This window comes from Paracoccidioides lutzii (assembly GCF_000150705.2).
Source record: "Paracoccidioides lutzii Pb01 unplaced genomic scaffold supercont2.7, whole genome shotgun sequence".
Lineage (NCBI taxonomy): Eukaryota > Fungi > Ascomycota > Eurotiomycetes > Onygenales > Ajellomycetaceae > Paracoccidioides > Paracoccidioides lutzii.
This window is the reverse complement of record NW_015440953.1, coordinates 1092773-1110640: the sequence shown is the minus strand read 5'-3', so window position 1 is coordinate 1110640 and position 17868 is coordinate 1092773. Positions and strand designations below refer to the sequence as shown.

General features: G+C 45.7%; 4 protein-coding genes across 4 annotated transcripts; 1 reads left to right on the top strand and 3 right to left on the bottom strand.

The window, feature by feature from the left end:
- Positions 1 to 1493: 1493 nt before the first annotated feature.
- Positions 1494 to 2655, bottom strand: PAAG_03651 (C-5 sterol desaturase; the record flags this gene model as incomplete). Its single annotated transcript, XM_002795061.2, has 2 exons — positions 1494 to 2289; positions 2372 to 2655. 2 exons carry the CDS (start codon positions 2653 to 2655, stop codon positions 1494 to 1496), a joined length of 1080 nt encoding a protein of 359 aa, XP_002795107.1.
- A 388-nt stretch (positions 2656 to 3043) lies between these two features.
- On the bottom strand, positions 3044 to 3366 carry PAAG_03650 (hypothetical protein; the record flags this gene model as incomplete). The annotated part of the gene is made up of 2 exons (XM_002795060.2): positions 3044 to 3284; positions 3329 to 3366. The coding sequence occupies 2 exons, from the start codon at positions 3364 to 3366 to the stop codon at positions 3044 to 3046; spliced, it is 279 nt and encodes a 92-aa protein (XP_002795106.1).
- Positions 3367 to 5777: 2411 nt separating this feature from the next.
- Positions 5778 to 8169, top strand: PAAG_03649 (WD repeat-containing protein; the record flags this gene model as incomplete). Its single annotated transcript, XM_002795059.2, has 7 exons — positions 5778 to 5898; positions 6138 to 6219; positions 6307 to 6632; positions 6700 to 7238; positions 7315 to 7785; positions 7859 to 7991; positions 8069 to 8169. 7 exons carry the CDS (start codon positions 5778 to 5780, stop codon positions 8167 to 8169), a joined length of 1773 nt encoding a protein of 590 aa, XP_002795105.2.
- Positions 8170 to 12405: 4236 nt separating this feature from the next.
- On the bottom strand, positions 12406 to 13166 carry PAAG_03648 (hypothetical protein; the record flags this gene model as incomplete). Its single annotated transcript, XM_015845030.1, has 2 exons — positions 12406 to 12659; positions 13034 to 13166. The coding sequence occupies 2 exons, from the start codon at positions 13164 to 13166 to the stop codon at positions 12406 to 12408; spliced, it is 387 nt and encodes a 128-aa protein (XP_015702004.1).
- Positions 13167 to 17868: the final 4702 nt, after the last annotated feature.

Sequence of the window (17868 nt, the reverse complement as noted above, 5' to 3'; positions counted from 1 at the left end):
CATAAACCTATATTCTGAACTTGATGTTGTAAGAGGTTGGTATGAGCAAAAATTCAATTTTTGTTATCTGATAATTTTCTTTCCTAACTATTTGTACTCTATCGTTTTTTCTCTTACATTCTTTGGATTAATATTGATTGGCAATTTCTTTTGAAACTAGTGTTACTTTTGAAAATTTCTTTCCACTTGACTATATTTTAAAATGCGTGAAAAGCACCTTTAATTCATGAAGCTGCAGACTCGACCTAGGGATTCATGCCTTATCTCCCGGACCCTTCGCTTCACCCCGTTTCCCCCTTGCTATATAGCTTTCAAGTCGTTTTCTTTCAAAGCAAACTATGCCAAAAAACCAGGAACCTCTCCGCCTAACAGAGATGTAACTTCAAAGAATATCCCGAGCAAAGATCAATACGGTTCTACCTCATCGAACAGTGAGAGGAAAGGGAATATTATCCAATTCAAAATAAAAAGATCACTTCAACTCTGATGGAAAGGATTACTTCTCTTTCATGCTTCTTAATTGCTGCCATCAATATTAACCTATATAAGTACACAATATATAGTCTGTCTTCTGATCGATGAAAGGTATTAAAACATAAAGGAATACTGAAGAAACAAGAGGAAAGAGGGTCAATCTCAGTAGGGATGTAAAAAAGGAGACAAAAGCTATGAAAATGACAAGAAAGAAAGAGCAGAAGAACAGAAAGGTAATAGACATCATCTTTCACAAGTCATCTATTGACCACACCCATCATCACATCTATTGTTGACAACAAGATTAATATTATTAGTATAAAGTAATTCCCCCTTCAGCATTTAACATCTCACTCTCCACTCTCTTCTATACGCTCAATCTCATATCCATACCACTCCAACCACAACCACAACCTCAACACCAATCATCAAACAGAACAAATACCTAGAAAAGAAACACCGAAACTCCTCTAAATCAAAGTCTGCGGTGAGTGGGTAAAAAGGGGAAAAGGGGGGAAAAGGGGGGAAAGGGGAAGGGGGAAGAGGTGAAATAAAAGAAGAGGGCCAGCCTCGGGAAGAGTCAAGAAAGAAGTATATAAAAAGTGGGAAGCTGGTGGGGATCCGTGTGCGTTTGACTGTCCGGGAGCCGTAGATTGTTGGTATAGGGAAGCAGGGGCGGCACAGGGGCGAAGGAGAGAGGTTTTCAAAGCCACTGGGGCCAAAATCGAAGACCACTTCTTCCATGGTTGTTTTTGATTCTCCCTATTTTTGGCTCGAATGGGAATTTCCATTGGGATTCGGAATGATGTGAAATGCAAAATGAGAACGAACGGAAATACGGCCAAATCCTTGACTCAAATCCCACCCCCGAAATTACTAAAGCAAGAAGAGAAATATACCGTCCCAGTCCCATCCATCCAATATTAAATATCTCCCCTTCAACGTAAACACCATCATCATCACGAAAACACAGTTCAGGAGGATATTGTCAAAACGGAAAACAAGAGAGAAAAACCGCCCTACATTGTCTTCTTACTCTCCTTAACGTCACCCCCATCATACATCCTATCATCCTTACCCTCCACAACCTTAACAACCATCTCCATCTCCCTCGCCTGCCTCTCCCACTCCTCCTTCGCCATCTTCGTCTCCTTATGGAAAAGCTCTTTATTTGGCTTCCGATAACTGCCCCCCAACCGGTCCCACAATGTCGTAAACTGCCCGTAGTTGTAATTGAAATACAAATGGTGCATGGTATGGCATGCCGCACCGTTGATTAGTGGGGAGTTGGCGACGTACTCGCCGTCGTGGATGAGGATGGTCCAAATGTTGATGGTGATAAAGAGGAAGACAGAGGCGAATTTCTGCAAGGGGAAGATGAAAGGGAAGATGTGGTAGGGGAGGCCTTGGGCGTAGCCATCCAGCGGGTGGAAGGCGTGCGAGGCGTATGGGGTTGGCATGATCCATTTGTGGTGTGGTTTGTGGAGGCGTTTGTAGATTAAGGGGTGGTGGAGGCCACGGTGGATCCAGTAGATGAAGAAGTCGGTGAAGAGGATGAAGAAGGGGAATTGGAGGTAGTTGTAAAGGGCGAAGGGGGCATCAGAAAGATGGTCGTATAGTTTTGCATAGCCACGGACTTCGAGAAGGAAGATGGGGGCGGTGAAGATGGCCATTAAGGGGAGGGAAATGGATGTTTGTTTTATTTCCATTCGGATTTGGTTTTTGAGGTATTTGGGGTGGTTGAAGGTTGATTTGTCGAAGACGAAGACGTAGGAGAGGGTGGCGAAGATGAAGTAGATGATTAGGCCGAAGATCCTATTTTTTATAAATGTGTGAGTAAAAAAAGGTTAAGGCCAATGGTTTGTTTTGATGGGATGATGGTGATGTATATACATACCAAGTGATGAGATACAGAGTCAATCCCTGCCTGAATATATTATCTCTATGCAGCGAGGACATGTATGCGTATTTGGAGGGTTGCAGGCTGAAATACGAGGATGAGGGCTGGTATACATATTCTCCGGCACTGGCGAAGATAGAGTCCGTTGCATTGACGCCATTGCTGATGGTTGGGGATAGGGGCGCACCATCAGCAGCGCCGGCAGCACCCTTTGCAGGCGCAAAAGTAGCGTAAAGGTAGTCAAAGACGAGTGTATCGAAAATCTCCAGCACCACATCCATGGCTGGCAAGAGGGATTTTCGATTCTCCCGTATAATTCTGCCTTTTTCTTTTTCTTTTCTTTTTTTCTTTTTTTTTTTTTTTTTTTTTTTTTTTTTTTTTTTAATATATAGTCGTTTGTTGAGGGAAAGAAGCTGGCCTCAATGAGGCTATATTCAATTGGGTTTGCCAACCCGCTGTCAAGCCGTTGTCAATCCAGTTGGATTGGGCAGTTGAAGAGTTGTATGTATCTGTTGGTGACAAAGAGCGTCAAAACCCAAAAAAAAAAAGAAGAAGAAAAAAAAAGAAAAAAAAAAAGAAGAGGAAGAGGAAGGTTTGAGAGGATTTGATGTAACAGCAACTCAAGCAGATAGTACGAGCGATTGGGCGGAGGATGAGCAGCAATTGGATCTATACGAGGAAACAGGAGAAGCCAGGAGAGGTAGAAACTGTGCAGGCGGATGGTGGTGATGGAAGGACGAAGATGCCCAAGATTGCTGTCGGGATGTTGGATGCTGGACGCGGATGTGTTATGTGGTGGATGGAAAGAAGATGTGGATGTTGAATGGAATGGGCGAAACGCGCTTGGCCCTTTGTATTGGCCGGAGGCAAGTCAGGTGAGTCGGAGTCGCCTGGAGCCGGGATGGATGTACTAGGTAAGCAACATTATCTTATCAATCTCATCTGCTAACTAACCATGCGGCTACCAGTGCCGCACCAAAAGTTTGAGTCATTTTGGCAAGTGGAGGAGCATGCTGAGGGTAAGCTCTTGAGGAAACTAGGACAATCTTAAGTTACCGTGACTTTGTGTTAGACTTTTTGGACACAGCACGCACTGTGGCACGATTCGGTTCCCCAGGGTGGACCTGGTGACAAGTCTGCTTACCCAGAGTACCCAGGCTGCATTGTGCAACAAAAAGCAGCCCACACGGACGGAGATGCGATCCCGGGGGGAAGGGGATATGCTACTAAGCAGCCAGATATTTACTCTCGAATTCGACAGACGAAGATTTTGCAGAGAGACAGTGGAGAGAGGAGATCTGATCCGGAAATAATAGAGTTCAGATTCTAAAAGGTGGTGTCAACAGAGGACCAGACATAAGCCACGCCACGCCACCTCCCCCACCCCCCGCTCTCAGCGTTCTCTAAATCAGCGGATATTGTAGGGTCTACGGAGTAACGGAGTAATTATGTATAATATCGTGTGTCAGCGGCGATCAACCCCCTTTTCCCCGTGGTTATCAGGGCCAGCAAAGGGAGAGAAAGGAACAAAACTCGATAAAAACGGCTCGGCCGTGTCCAGGTCCCAACGACTTGGGAGGTACAGGGGGGTGTGGCTGGTGGTGGCTGGTTTGGCAGGCTTCAGCCACCGCCGCAGAACAGAAACAGGCTCACTACAACCAAAGCGGTTAGTATCAGGAAGAGCGGCGGAAGATGCGGGCGGCGAATTCTTCTTTTAATGCGGTCTATCCAGACGGTGAAATACGCATGTGGTGCATGTGGTGCAAGGTGTGGCAGGTATTTGAGGTGTTGTGTGTTATCAACCAAAAGGACGTCGGGTGGATCTTTGGGTGGTAGGTAGGGGATATAAATACGTCTCTGCAAATTTTAATCAAAACACAAGAGTATGAAATCGGGAACCCTTGTCGCTGTAGGGTAGGATTGATCTGAAAAAAATGTGCCATGCATTTACGGAAAACAATCTTGTTGTATCCGTTCAAAAAAAAAATATAAACCGTGATACGCTCTTCTAAAAAAAAAAAAAAAAAAAAAATACCTTTGTTCATCGTTCATGCCAGAGTCATCGGGTAGTTGCGTACATCCCAATCTCTATTTAGTCTCAATGTACGACCCCTCAAACCAACAGCGCGAGAAGTGAATCTTTCCCACTTCTCCATACCCCGTACTGATTGAGTTGAGTTGAGTTGAGCATTCAGCGTAGAGGTATTGTATGTACATAAATACCCTTCTTATATGGATCGCGGAAAAGAAGAAGATGGTAGCTTAGTTATCTAGACAGCTACCGACCGCAAAATAAAAAGTAAAAAGTCAAAGTCAAGTGAGTACCTAACATCCAACCTTGGGTCTGGGAATATTTATTCTCCTTTTTCCCCTTTCTCCTTTTCTCCCTCACCAAAAGTGAAGTTAAACCGGTCAGTAAGTTTTCGTAAGTGCTATTAGCAGTTTGTAGGTGTAGTAGTTTAGTCTCGGCTAATACAGAGTATAATGCTATCTAACTTTTCTTTCCGTGTCCCCACCCGCCCAAAGAAACACAGAAGCAACAGCACAGTAGCCTGCAGAAAATAATAACCGCCTCTTATAGCCTCCTACCTTGGGCCAGAGTCTGAGCCTTCCTCTCCCAGATCCCCCAATCCTCATTCATTTCAATTCCAGGTTCAAACTCCACAACTAGGTACGGAGGACTACCGTTGCTGTTAATGTTGTTTGTGATCGGGTGCCACTGAGGGAGTATCTTATTCCCCTTGTGGTGGTAGTCAGCTCATCTTCTTATCTTTCTCCTTCTTCTTCCACTTCCTCTTCCTGTTTTCTTCCCCCTCTCATCTTAATCACGTCCACCTCCACTAACCACCGACATCATCATTTCAACAGCTGTTGCCAATTACCGTATTTGCACCCCCTCTTCCCCTGGTTTTATTTTGTTTTTTTTTTTTTTTTGTTTTTTTGATTTATTTATTTATTTTATTTTATTTTATTTTTTTTTTTTTTGTGGTGGTTGTTCTCATCATTCACTCTCCTCAGTCTGCTGCTGCCGGACTTCGCTTCTGGCGGCAATTTTTCAGCCTCATCTCCCGTTTAGGTAAGCTTCCCCCTCTCCACGGCGAGCCCCGAACAACGCTTCTGCATTTCCAACCTCATCCAGAACAAAACAGCATCAACAACCACCACAACTACCGCAACTACCATCAGCTATTCAACATATCCCCATCTAACTCCCTCTCCCTAATCTACTTCCTACCGTCCCGTCTCCCTCCACGCTTCTCCACTACACCAAACAACTAACCCGTTCAACCCAGCCCACCAACTACCACAGCTCACTTCCTGTCTTCCTTTCAGACAGCGCAACACAAACAATCAACATAACTTCTTACCTTAGGCCAGCCTCGCCCTCAAGGCTTGTGCCAACATGTATAACCCACACCGTGGCATGGTTGCTGCTCCAAACTCACGATTGACAGAGCTGCTCGACCAGCTGCGCCAGGAGTATGAGAACCAGTCGCGGAATACCGGCGAGTTTGAACATCAACGTGCGTTTTTTCACCCTCTTTCTTTCTTTCTTTCTTTCTTCCTTCCTTTTTTTCTTATAATACCCTCCCAACCCTTATCTCGGAAACAGGTGTAGCCATCTCTCTGTCATATCTGCGATTACAATAGACACAGCGTGCATATGAACGCAGGGTTTTGCGCCCGATATGTTGTCATCAAATACCCCCTTTTTGCACACTGTTAACCTTTCTCTGACAAACTTTTGCATTTGCATTCACAGTCACTGGCCAACTCCAGGAGATGGAGATGATCAGACAGAAAGTGTACCAGCTGGAGCAGGCGCAGATAAAAATGAAGCAAGAGTACGTCTTCTTCGGCTCTTATTTATAATCCTCATAAATGGTCTCGGGTGGGGTTGTTTACTAACTGTCTCTGCACTTGCTTTCAAGATACGAGGCTGAAATCCGCACTCTTCGAATGGAACTCGAATCTCGTGGCGTGCATCTCCCCCAGTCTCACATTGGTGGTCCCCCAACACATGCTGGGCCTTCTCAAGCTCCTCCTCCCGCGCTTGGACATGGCCCTGCCAATCTGTTTGGCGGCATCATGACCAACCCAGGAGGTGGAGCTCCAGCCCTTGCGCCCCCTCCTCCTCCACAGGACCAGCAACAACCTCCCCAGCACGCTCTTCAGCAACCTGGTTCTGGAGCCCAAGGCCCTCCTCAACCACAGCAAGGTGCCTTTGGAGGCTATCAGCCTGCCTCTGCAGTTAACGGTATGTCCCAACGTCGCAAATGACAAGTATAGGAAAAGCAAAATTCTGATCATCAAAACTGTTATAGGTTATGGACCTCCACCTCCCGCTCCAACCTCGTCCCCAGGCCCCGGAAAAGGCAGAGCCAGTCGCGCACCTCCCGGTCCAGCCACCCCTCAACAGAACCATCAAGTCGCCTATCCCGACACTCGTGCATCCCCTCAGATGCCCCGCCCCACTCCTCCCGGCCAGCAACTGAGCTATCGCGTCGGAAACACACTCGCAGACCTGGATCCTGACAAGTTGCCCCCCAGCCAAAAGCGCGAAGGTTCTGATTGGTACGCCGTTTTCAACCCGGAGGTTCCTCGTTTACTGGATGTCGACCTTGTCCACCATCTCGTTCATGACAGTGTAGTTTGTTGTGTTAGGTTCAGCAATGATGGGAAATTTGTTGCTACGGGCTGCAATCGCTCTGCGCAGATCTTTGACGTTCAGAGTGGACAGCTTGTCACCTCTTTGCAAGATGATTCTGTTCTTGATAAGGAAGGGGATCTTTATATCCGAAGCGTCTGCTTTAGTCCGGATGGGAGATACCTTGCTACTGGTGCCGAAGATAAACAGATTAGAGTAAGGACATCCCTTGTTCTTTTTCTTTCTCCTATTTATATATTTTTCCATTCCACCAACTAACCTCCACCTACAGGTCTGGGATATCCAAAAACGAACCATAAAACACATCTTCTCCGGCCACGAGCAAGACATCTACTCTCTCGACTTCGCCCGTAACGGCCGCTACATTGCCTCCGGCTCCGGCGACAAAACCGTCCGCCTCTGGGACATCGTCGACGGCAAGCAGGAGCTAATCCTCAGCATCGAAGATGGCGTTACTACCGTCGCCATCTCTCCCGATGGCCGCTTCGTCGCTGCCGGTTCCCTCGATAAGAGTGTTCGTGTCTGGGATACGACGACTGGATATCTTATTGAGCGTCTTGAGAATCCGGATGGGCATATGGATAGTGTGTATTCTGTGGCGTTTGCGCCGAATGGGAGGGATCTTGTGTCGGGCAGTTTGGATAAGACTATTAAATTGTGGGAGTTGACGCCGCCCAGAGGGATGGTCCCTGGTTCTGGTCCTAAGGGTGGCAAGTGTGTTAGGACTTTTGAGGGACATAAGGTGGGTTTCCCCTCTCTTTGTGTGACTTCGAGTTGATGAAGGCGGTAACTGACATATCTATGTTTCTTTGCAGGATTTTGTTCTTAGTGTCTGCTTGACACCCGATGGACGCTGGGTTATGAGTGGATCTAAGGATCGTGGCGTACAGTTCTGGGATCCAGCGACTGGGAATGCGCAGATGATGCTTCAGGGTCATAAGAATTCAGGTTCGTTATTCGTTTTTATTCTTTGTTTCTGCGGCCACCCTCTTTTTGTCTCTCAAGCTAACCATATCCTTCGTTAGTTATCTCCGTCGCACCCAGCCCAGTCGGCAACCTGTTTGCGACTGGAAGCGGAGACATGCGTGCTAGAATCTGGAGGTTAGTTTTAACCCTCAACGTTTGATATCATATATTTGCGTTTCTGTTCATCCTCGATATCACCACCATCATCATATAATTTGCGCTCCCTTGCCCCTTATACCATAATTTGTCTTTGTATCCACTCTTATTTATTCTCCCTTTATGTCCCAGTATACTAACGTCTACAAAACCTAACCCTCGATATGAAATTTACAGCTATTCCAATTGGGATCCCAGAAGGTCATAGGTTGTGTTTATTTCACAAACGGACGCAGGCACGCTCACGCATATGGCAGAACTTGCAAAACATGCAGTTGGGCATATATTTAAATATGCGCAACATGTAACTTTGCCAGAGGAGGAAAAGAAAGGAGGAAGCGGGCTGAGGGAAAGGGGAAAGGCGTTCTGTGACTACTACTTTTACCGGCTCTTGCGATTGGTCTTGCAATTGATACTGATATGGAAACGGATGCCTGCTTTCTTCAAAATCGTTGCTATCGTCTTCCTCTTCTCCCTTTTTATTTCCGCCCTTTTCATATTCTTTCATCTTTCTGGAGAATTGTATCATGCTCGTTGGGGGGGGGGGGGGGGGGGGGGGAGGGAAATGATTGAAAAAATTGTAAAATTGAAAAAAAAAAAAAAGGAAAAATGGATTGGTTTTATGAGGTTTGATTTTGGTTATTTTCTCAATTTTTCTCTCCTCTTCTTTGAACACCTCCACGTTTTGTTCTTCATGGTTCATGTATGGATGTTTCCATCCTATCAAAGTTTGTTGTTTACCTCCTCTTTTCATATGATTTTTTGATGATTTTTCCTTTCCTGTTTTATTTGGTGTTTCTTCTTTGCTTCTTGCCATTTTTCGAACTCCTGAATGACGGGAGGTTTTTATGGAGATTGGATGCAATGAGATGTTGGGGAAATTGTGAATAAATGCTCTTTTTTTTGTTCTTTTCAAAAGAGAGGGCTTTGTCAGAGAGGGAGTGCTCCATGCCGTGTCAAACAAAGTCTAGTTGAAATAAAGATTTCGTTGATCCTCTCTATTCTTGTCGTCCTTTTTTTAATTTTTACGCCATGTCATGGTTTTAGAGTTGTAGATTGCTATGGAAGTGTTTTTTTAATGTCTTTATATTATTCTGATAATTACTTTTCAGACAGCAGCATAGTGCGACACAGGGCCACTCCAGCGTGTAGTTAAAGCGAAAGCTCTCTCTGAGACTATAACCAACTACTTCGTGGCCTGCTACATCCCGCTTTTTCTTTTTTTCTTTTCTTTTCTTTTCTTTTCTTTTCTCCTTTTCTTTTTCTTTTTTTCTTTTGCTTTTCTTCTAGATCCCTTTCTCTTTCCACTTCGTTCTCGCCCTCTCCGGTTAAGGACGTGTGGCATGGCAACCAGTACACGCTAAAACCGCGGGTTTTTTGAGAGTGAAAAAAGGGCGGAAGCTTTAACCGTGCAATTTTGCCGGAAAACGGGGGGAATTCCTAGCAGAGGATAAGCAGCCACACGGTGGGGAGGGGGAGGGGTTGGGGTTCTGGCATTCTCGAAAATTGGCTCTCGTTTCAAGTTAACGTATAAATTCCCTTTGGGGGGATTCTACATCAACGCGGCGAGGCTATTATTTGAAACGGAAGAAACAGGGACAGGGTAGGTATGGATGATAGTAGGTGGGGATATCCTGTTCAAACGCAAGTGGATGGCACAAAAACGAGATAGCAACCAAAGTCCAAGTACCAAGACTAGAACTACCCCGCCTGCCGCCTTGCACCAGCCCCCTGTGAAATGCACATTAGAAGCAGAGGGGAGGTTGGGAGGGGGACCCGGGTGTGGATGGGATTCGTTTAACAGGTCGCCAACGGGATACATACCGCCGCAAGAAAAACTCAGAGAAGCAAGCAGCATGGGTTTGTGTGTGGTGCATCCAAACTATTTCAGCAAGGGCCGCGGGTCGGTAGGATAGGATAGGATTGGATGGATAAGTTAGGCTTATGTCGGCATTAGGATGTGTGTGTACACGTGTGGATGGATTTATTCTTTACAGGGAGCCCCGCGGGTGCAGGGGTCGGGGGAGAAATCGACAGATGCTGTATTGCGGTTAGGGCAACCTTGGGCCGTCTTTTTAAAAGGTATTTCAGGATGTGCGATGGTTGCATGAATACATAACCAATTGGAGGGATGGAGGTTTCAAGTGTTTGCCTCGATTAAAGGCCAACAACCCCTTGCTCTGTTGGTAGGCTGGGGCAGCTTGGAATATCAACTAATGATGGTTGTTGCTCCGTCCGCTCAGTGCAAAAGAGAGTTCGGCATTCATCCCTTTCTTTCTTTACCTTTACTACTCTCTACTTTTTATTTTTATTTTATTTTTGGCTGTTGGAGAGAACAGAACATGGTTGTAACCAACTCCCTCTCTTCTGACGTATATTTGAAATCCCGGTACGGGGAAAGGTCTTGGTGAGTGTGGGGGAATCGCGAAGCACGATTCCCAAGGGATGGAAGATCGAGAGAGGACAATGCTTGATGGACCCGTTCTGCTTCTTCCATGCATTAGGTTGACGTTGCCTTCAGCTGCTAAAAATCTAAGATATCATTTCCGTATTCCGTAGAGCAGAGCCCCTCAATGGATGATCATTAATATACAAATCTCAAGGGAGAAATTTGTTTTGTGCTCAGTCACTTTCCTGCTTAAATTGTAGAATTGTCACAATTGAAATAATCATATGCAGAAACGCAGAATTTCTGAGATGTTAAATATTGAGAGAGAAGATGAACATCTATTAGAAAGCAAAGACTGAAAATTATCAAACATATAGAACATTTCTCTATGATGATTCAGCCTGTGTGTGTACATGCATGCATGTATATCTTTGTGGGAAATCAAATTGACCGATGAATGGAATCACAGTTCAACATCTCACCCATTCAGGGTCCATGAAGAATGACTTGACCTCAAGCTCACTCAATGATTATCAAGCCGAAAAAAAAAAAATGGTCTGCTTGTTGCTTTTCTTCATGGCTCCATTGTAGACAGAGCATAAGCTGGTGATCAAAGAGTTTTTTGTATGAAGCTTAACCAAAGCCAGAGCAATTCCAGAACTTGAGGAGCGGGTGCAATTTGTAGTTGTAGAGGTGTCGCAGATACATATATATGCAGAGCATGTACAGCAATTTCCCTTTACCTGTGGTGAACATATGGATGGACGCAAAGGCGCTTGTTTTCCCCAAGGGATAGCATCTTCAGATTTTCAGGTGAAAATTGCTTTTTAGCATTCCGTACATTTCCTGTCTTCGATTCATGTTTCCATACTCTTTTCGATGAAGTGTCTGCCGGGTTTAATTCCTGAAGAGAAAAATGCCGTGCTTTGATTTCTCGTTGCCGATCCTCGATTGCTCCCAGATGCCTTATCTATCCATCAGAAAACGGGACGATTAGGGGAATCAGAAAGAATTGAGGTTCTGCATGGTTCGGGAAGAGGGTGTAGGAGTGTCACTCGCAGAATACATGTAGAAATATACCACACCAAACGCCCTTTATCCTCTCACCGAAAGACAGACCAGGCCTTTCTTTCCCAGGCAACTAGCGGACATTGAAATTGAATTTGTGAAGATGGCTATTTAACCACCCATAAAATATGTTAAGATAACAAGATCACGGTAAAGCATAAACTCGGCGATACTTGCCCATCAGCTGCGGCAAAATTACGTTTTTTTTTTTAATAGTTCAACATAAAACTGCTGGTATTTAGCAACGCAATAGTCTCGTCAGCGAATGGTTTGTATATATTCCTTGTGGGATAGCGGGAATGTGAATAGCTCGGATTGAAAATGGTTTGCAACGTTGGTGAAGGTTGTGATATACTCGTAGTATATATATATATATAAAAAAAAAAAAAAAAAAAATACTCTATATTAGAATGATTGTGCTCCGGAGATAAAAATTTAGCCCTGTTCATTCATCAACACTATCCGTCCAATGCAATTATTTTCCAGACCTACACCTCACCCATCCGATATTTTGGAAATTCCCGTACATACATATATGTGCATTTGCCATTGATGGCCAAGTAAGTGGTGGTGGGCGCAACGCATCTGCTGGCTTCTTACTCACTATTCCCCCAGTTATTGAACAGCTTCACTGTCCAGCCTCTAATTTCCACCTGTCTAGTTTCTAGGATCTAGAGCAATAGCCCGCTAGCTCTTTTGAGGAAGTCCTTTCATGTGCTCCACGTCCAGCGAATGGTTGACCTGTAAGGCGACTGGGGCTACATTACTCCGTTGGCAAACACATCAACGTGAGGGAAGACCAAAGGTTGGGCACCTGCTCTTCGCCCTTCGCACGACAAGGGACGCGGATGTAGTACTGCATCCTGAATCAGTTGATTTATCGGATGGAGGAATCTCGATCGACGATCGATATTCTCGCAGCAGATGGCCCCATTTTTGATTGGAGTTCTGCAGACTGATCCCGCATGGGAAGGAGAGGTCACTTCCTATGTGTAAGAATGGTCTTCTTCGATCATTATTCCCAGGATCAAAGCATACTTGGTAAGCATAGGGACATAATTAGCCACCCGCAGCCATTGCGGTTGTCGATTTAGGAGTGGCGAGACGCGTGGTAAAAGTTCACCAGGTCAGAGCAGTATGATGGGGCTGGGAGTCCTGGGATTTATTGGATGCGGATATGCTCTCTCCTGTCAGCGTATTATTGCTTTTTATTGGAATCCCTTTCTTTTTCTTTTTTCCTTGATCGGAGATCAATGATCTCAGTGATCTGGCGGGTATTTGGTGCAAATAAACCCTGATCCTGGTGATTTACTCGCGTCCTATTGAATACGGATCAAGTATCTGGGGAGACGAACTCTCACCGTTTGAGCTCCAAGGATTCGTAGGCAATCAAAATCCCAACTAAACTCACGAATATAACTCTTGTCCTCCCTGGAATTTGGCGGCGACTGCGGTTGGAGAGCTCTAGCGTAGGTGGTTCTAAGGGAATGTTCATGAAACGGCGGGGAGGGGGACGTACTGAGACCGCTTCCGTTGGACCCCATATTTTTTTCTTCTTTTCCCCAGACTTGAATAGCCAGGCCATTTTCCTTTTTTGCTTCTTCCGTCGAGCTAGTTGTTGCTGGTGCCAATAATGATAGCTCCGTTAGGCGGCAAATTTATAAGCGTCTTTCAAATATGAGCATTTGGGGCCCCCGCCCGACGATTCCGGAGCCCAAGAAGCCGGACAACGTGCTTGTTTCTGACTGCAGATTATCAATAACCTTGATTTTTGCCCCTTGTATGAATAGAACAAGCCGACCACTAATAATCAAATAAAGCCAGATTCCTGGCTGCTAATAATTTAACAGTGGATACTTCACACTTCTCACTTTGTTGACACGCAGCACCACATTTGATGATTATTCGACATGAAAAAGAATACTTAGATACGCCGCACAGGCAGATAGAACCATGTTGGGTCGTTCCTTGGGTCTTCCCCTTGTGTCCTCCAAGGGTGCTGTAATAAATAAGTTCGTAATAGGCGGTAATTTTTACTCCTCTCGCTCAACTCTGTCGTGTGGCGTGCGCCACTGCATCGAAAAGAGCAGAAAAAGAAAGGTAGCTAGCCCTAAAAGAAGCAAAACACAAAAATGAGAAAAAGAAAGCAGATGAGATTCAGATGAAGATCCCCCGAAAATTCCAGACATACGGGTTCGCACCTGTCCTTGTTCCCCCGCTTCGATGAAGATTATTACGAAAATTCTGTCATATCCAGTCTTCCAAAAGTTGACCAAGCTGATTTCGTAAAAGCGTAATAAGCTCCAACAGTCCAGGCCTGGCAGATTCTAAGAGCGAATCCATGGAGATCCAGCAATGGAAAGGTAAAACAAAGATGAGGGGGGAGGAAAAGAAAGAAAAAAGAAAAAAGAAAAAAGGAAAAAGAAGAAACCAGCGGCCCAGCCAGTTGGTCACTTGTGTGCCTTGTGTGCATGCACATGCCTGCATGCATTGATTTGATCAGCTTGCCACCGAACCACAGGTTGATGTTATTTTTCCCTTTCTCCTTCTTTTTTCCTGCTTTTCTTTTTGCAAGGTTTCCTTGGAAGGGGAGCGTGTGGTGAGCCGCTTTACCATTTTTCACCTTTATCGTTGAAGGCTTTCTCTCCCGAACCAATAATCCAAGCGGAGAGGATGGAGAATCGCCTCGCACCACCACTAGCTTTGGAGATCAGTCACGCGGGTCTGCGAATAGTGTGGGAAACGACCCACCGGTGTTGAGATATGTCCTTTTTTTAAAAAAAAAAATAAAAAATAAAAATAAAAAATTAAGGGGAGATGAAAGTTACATGATGGGTGAGAGCTTTCTGTTGATAGTTGTTGACGCCAATAGAGAGGCCCAGTGAGAATCAATGACGCATACATCCTGTAACGTCGTAAGGAACCTCGGAATTAGACAGTCAAGAGTTATCGACACCATTATAACGATTCATCAAAGTTACGAATGATGATGATGGTGGTGGTAGTGGGTGGGGAATGCGATGTCAAATAGGGCTTCCTCCGATGGCACTATTAATATAGCCGTGCCTTCTGTGAGGGCCCGGAAAGTTTAGGAGTGGATATCATCATATGAGACCCAGAAGTGACCGAACGTTAAGAACTAGATCCTTTATTGTCATTGTTATCGGAAGAGTGTGAATAGGGTGGTGGTATCTGGGGACGTTGAAATCGTTGACGCGAAGAAAAACCTAGATGTATTTTTTTTTTTTTTTTTTTTTTTTTTTGCCAGAAACCTTCAACATTAGTTTCACACTTCAACACGCTGCTGGTTGCGTAGCCTTCAAAATCGCGCACAGTCCACTAGGAGAAGGGAACGGGCCGACCCATTTTTGCGACTGGAAAGGTTTGGTCGAGACAGGGCTGCTCTAAAGCTTGCTGGATGGAGTTCCAAGGTTGGTCACCGTGGGTTAGTAAGTATGCTTTCAGGGCATGTTTTAACTGCAAAAAAAAACACACCACACAACAATGCAGGCGGCCAGATTGCTTGCTACTGACCCTATGGATAAACAAGCCGCTGTGCGATCATGGAACATGCCAGTTTGCCTGGTAGCTTGGCTGTCTGCCTGTTTGCGATGAAGTATTTGAGATTGGACTGTCAGCATCGGCCATTAATAATCGCGTATTGTATCCAGTTGGGTTTGGTTGGTGAACCGTATCCAAGCCAACCAACCCCCCCCGGACTCAGCGGACTGGCGGTGTTGAATTTTTTTTTTTTTTTTTTTTTTTAAAAAAAAGGTCCTTTGTCATCTGGTTGGCTGCCATTTCGGACAGCGGTCTTGCAATTCTACGGCCATTAAAAGGATATCTATGGAACGCCACCTGTGCCCAAGAGTACAGTGCACAGTACATGGATACAGACAGTATCCTCTCAACCACCCCCCCCCCCCCCCCTCCGGGGCGGAAAAAGTGGCCTAGATTGCTAGTCGGAGGGATGGCTGTTGCAGGAGAATCTGTCTTTTATTCCTGGAGATGTTCTACAGTTACGGGTTCTATGGTGACTCGGCAACATCAAATATGAAGATGATGACCGTCCTCGAAGCCCTTGATCTCAAAGTTAGCGGGAGTTTTTGAGGCAGCTAGACTCTTTTAAAATGTGCATCGTCTTGCACCATATAGATCCCTGCATGTCCAGGGTAATTTACTGCAGTATCAGATTTGTCCACGGCAGCCCCACCCTTGTGAGCATCTGGTTTCCTTTGGGTGACGGTATGGTGTCTCTGCAGCGCCTAGCAGCCTAGCGAGTCACTCTTCTTCAGGCTTGGTCACACTAATATCTCCCACACCTCCCACGACGGAATCTCTTCTGATCTTCTCGAGATTGGTTGCGCCGCCTCGTGCTGCCGGATACATGCTGTTCGATTATTGATCAGTCGGCCCCCCCCCCCAAGTCGTCAATCGTACTGCGTCAGGATCGAGAAATAATACCCACCGCTAGCAGGAGTGGGGTGCGTTTCCGACCAGCAACGACTGACTGACTGACTGTGTGTGTGTGTGTGTGTGTGTGTGTGTGTGTGTGTGTGTGTGTGCAGATGCGAATGCTGAACCAGCCCGTCTGTCCATTCCTCTCTCCAGACTTTCCGTGCCAGCAAGCTGAGTGACTAAAAGGCGAGAACCAAGTGACGAATCAACTTCTTCATTGATGGATAGGCTTTACCCATTTAATTCCTGCATCTTGGCACAATCCAAATCCCGGTTCTTTTGAGTTCATTCCAGTCGATGGTCTTTTCTGGATCGGGATCGTCAAGTCTCAACCAAAAAAGTGACAGGTCGCCTTCGAGCTGTCGGTAGTAGTTGCAGACCAAAAAACCCCATCCCCCCCTCAATGGTGCCCGCCAACAGGAAAAAATCAATGACGTATTATTATCTGATAATGAGTTCATGGATAATGGTAATTTAGTGATCGTGATGACATTATTCCATTTATCATTAACTAACTGACTATTATTATCCTGCTTATTATGATCAAATGGCGTAGTCCAGCTGCTTCCCGGCCATTATTGTGTGGTTTGGTCGCGTTCCTGGCATGCCATTCTCCCAGGCCCACCGCCGCCGCCCTCCGCTACCTGAAGCTTCCGCTGATGGGTCGTTCGTTGGCGTTTTTGCTTGGTCACCTCTCCCGGGCTTGGTTTTCTTCTGGCTTTCTCCCTCCCCCCCAAAACCGACGCTAAACCTCACTGGCGTGGGAGTTTCCTTGAATGTCTGTCTGTTGACTATCCCAAGCCTTGAACCAACCACTTTGGAGGGTGGCTTGGGGCTGCAAGCCTGCAAACCCCCTGGCGGTAGTGCACCCACTATTTTCCATCACCAGGGATATTTAACCAACTATGTACTGTACCGCTCAACATCCACAGCCTCGATCAAAGCTTCCCGACTCTTCCCTCACACGCTGCATCCCCATCCCAATAGCCCCGCTACTTGGACGGGTCCGCTGCCGACAGGAATTTCCCAATGCGCATGTCATAATTGTGCTTACCTAGGTATTTCCGTCGGTAACGACGACATCTCAGACCTTTCGCCCGCAAAGAGCTACTAAGTACTTGGCTTCTCTCCTTTGCCTTTTTTTTCGGCCCAGTAAGCTATCAGGTTTTATGCTATAATTACCCCCAATAGCGTCCAGGGCCCCTGGAACGCTAGTCGGGAAACAAACTGCGCTCCCCTGGCGTATCTTGCCTTTTACCCCCAACGCCGTTCTCCGCTTTTGCATCTGCCGATCGCCAGAATCGTTTATATATCTCTTATTTCCGGTTCCTTTCAACCTAGGTTGTTTGCCCCTACAACACCTGGAACATCCCTTTGATTGTTTGACACCTTCCAAATCGCCCCTGAGTTATTGATATACCCTGGGCATTTCTTCCCCACCCTTGTCGTTTGTTTACTGCTCCTTTTTTTTTTTTTTTTTTTGGCCCACCACGAACCAGCCTCTGGCGACTGTCGGGGACTAATTGAGACCGCGGCGATTTCTTTCTGCAACTCTTGACCACCAGACGCACATTTTTTTTGTTCGCATTTAAATGTTCGGGCGTCTCTAGTAGATATAACACCTCTAATCCGCAAAGGACGTTTGAACACCAATCGCCGCCACAGACAGTGGGAGTCGTCAGGAACAAGGTCCACTGGTGACGGCAAAAAGAAACGATAAGGAAAAAAAGCAAAGACGTGTTGCTTTTTTTAAAAAAAAAAAAAATAAAATAAAATAAAATAAAATAA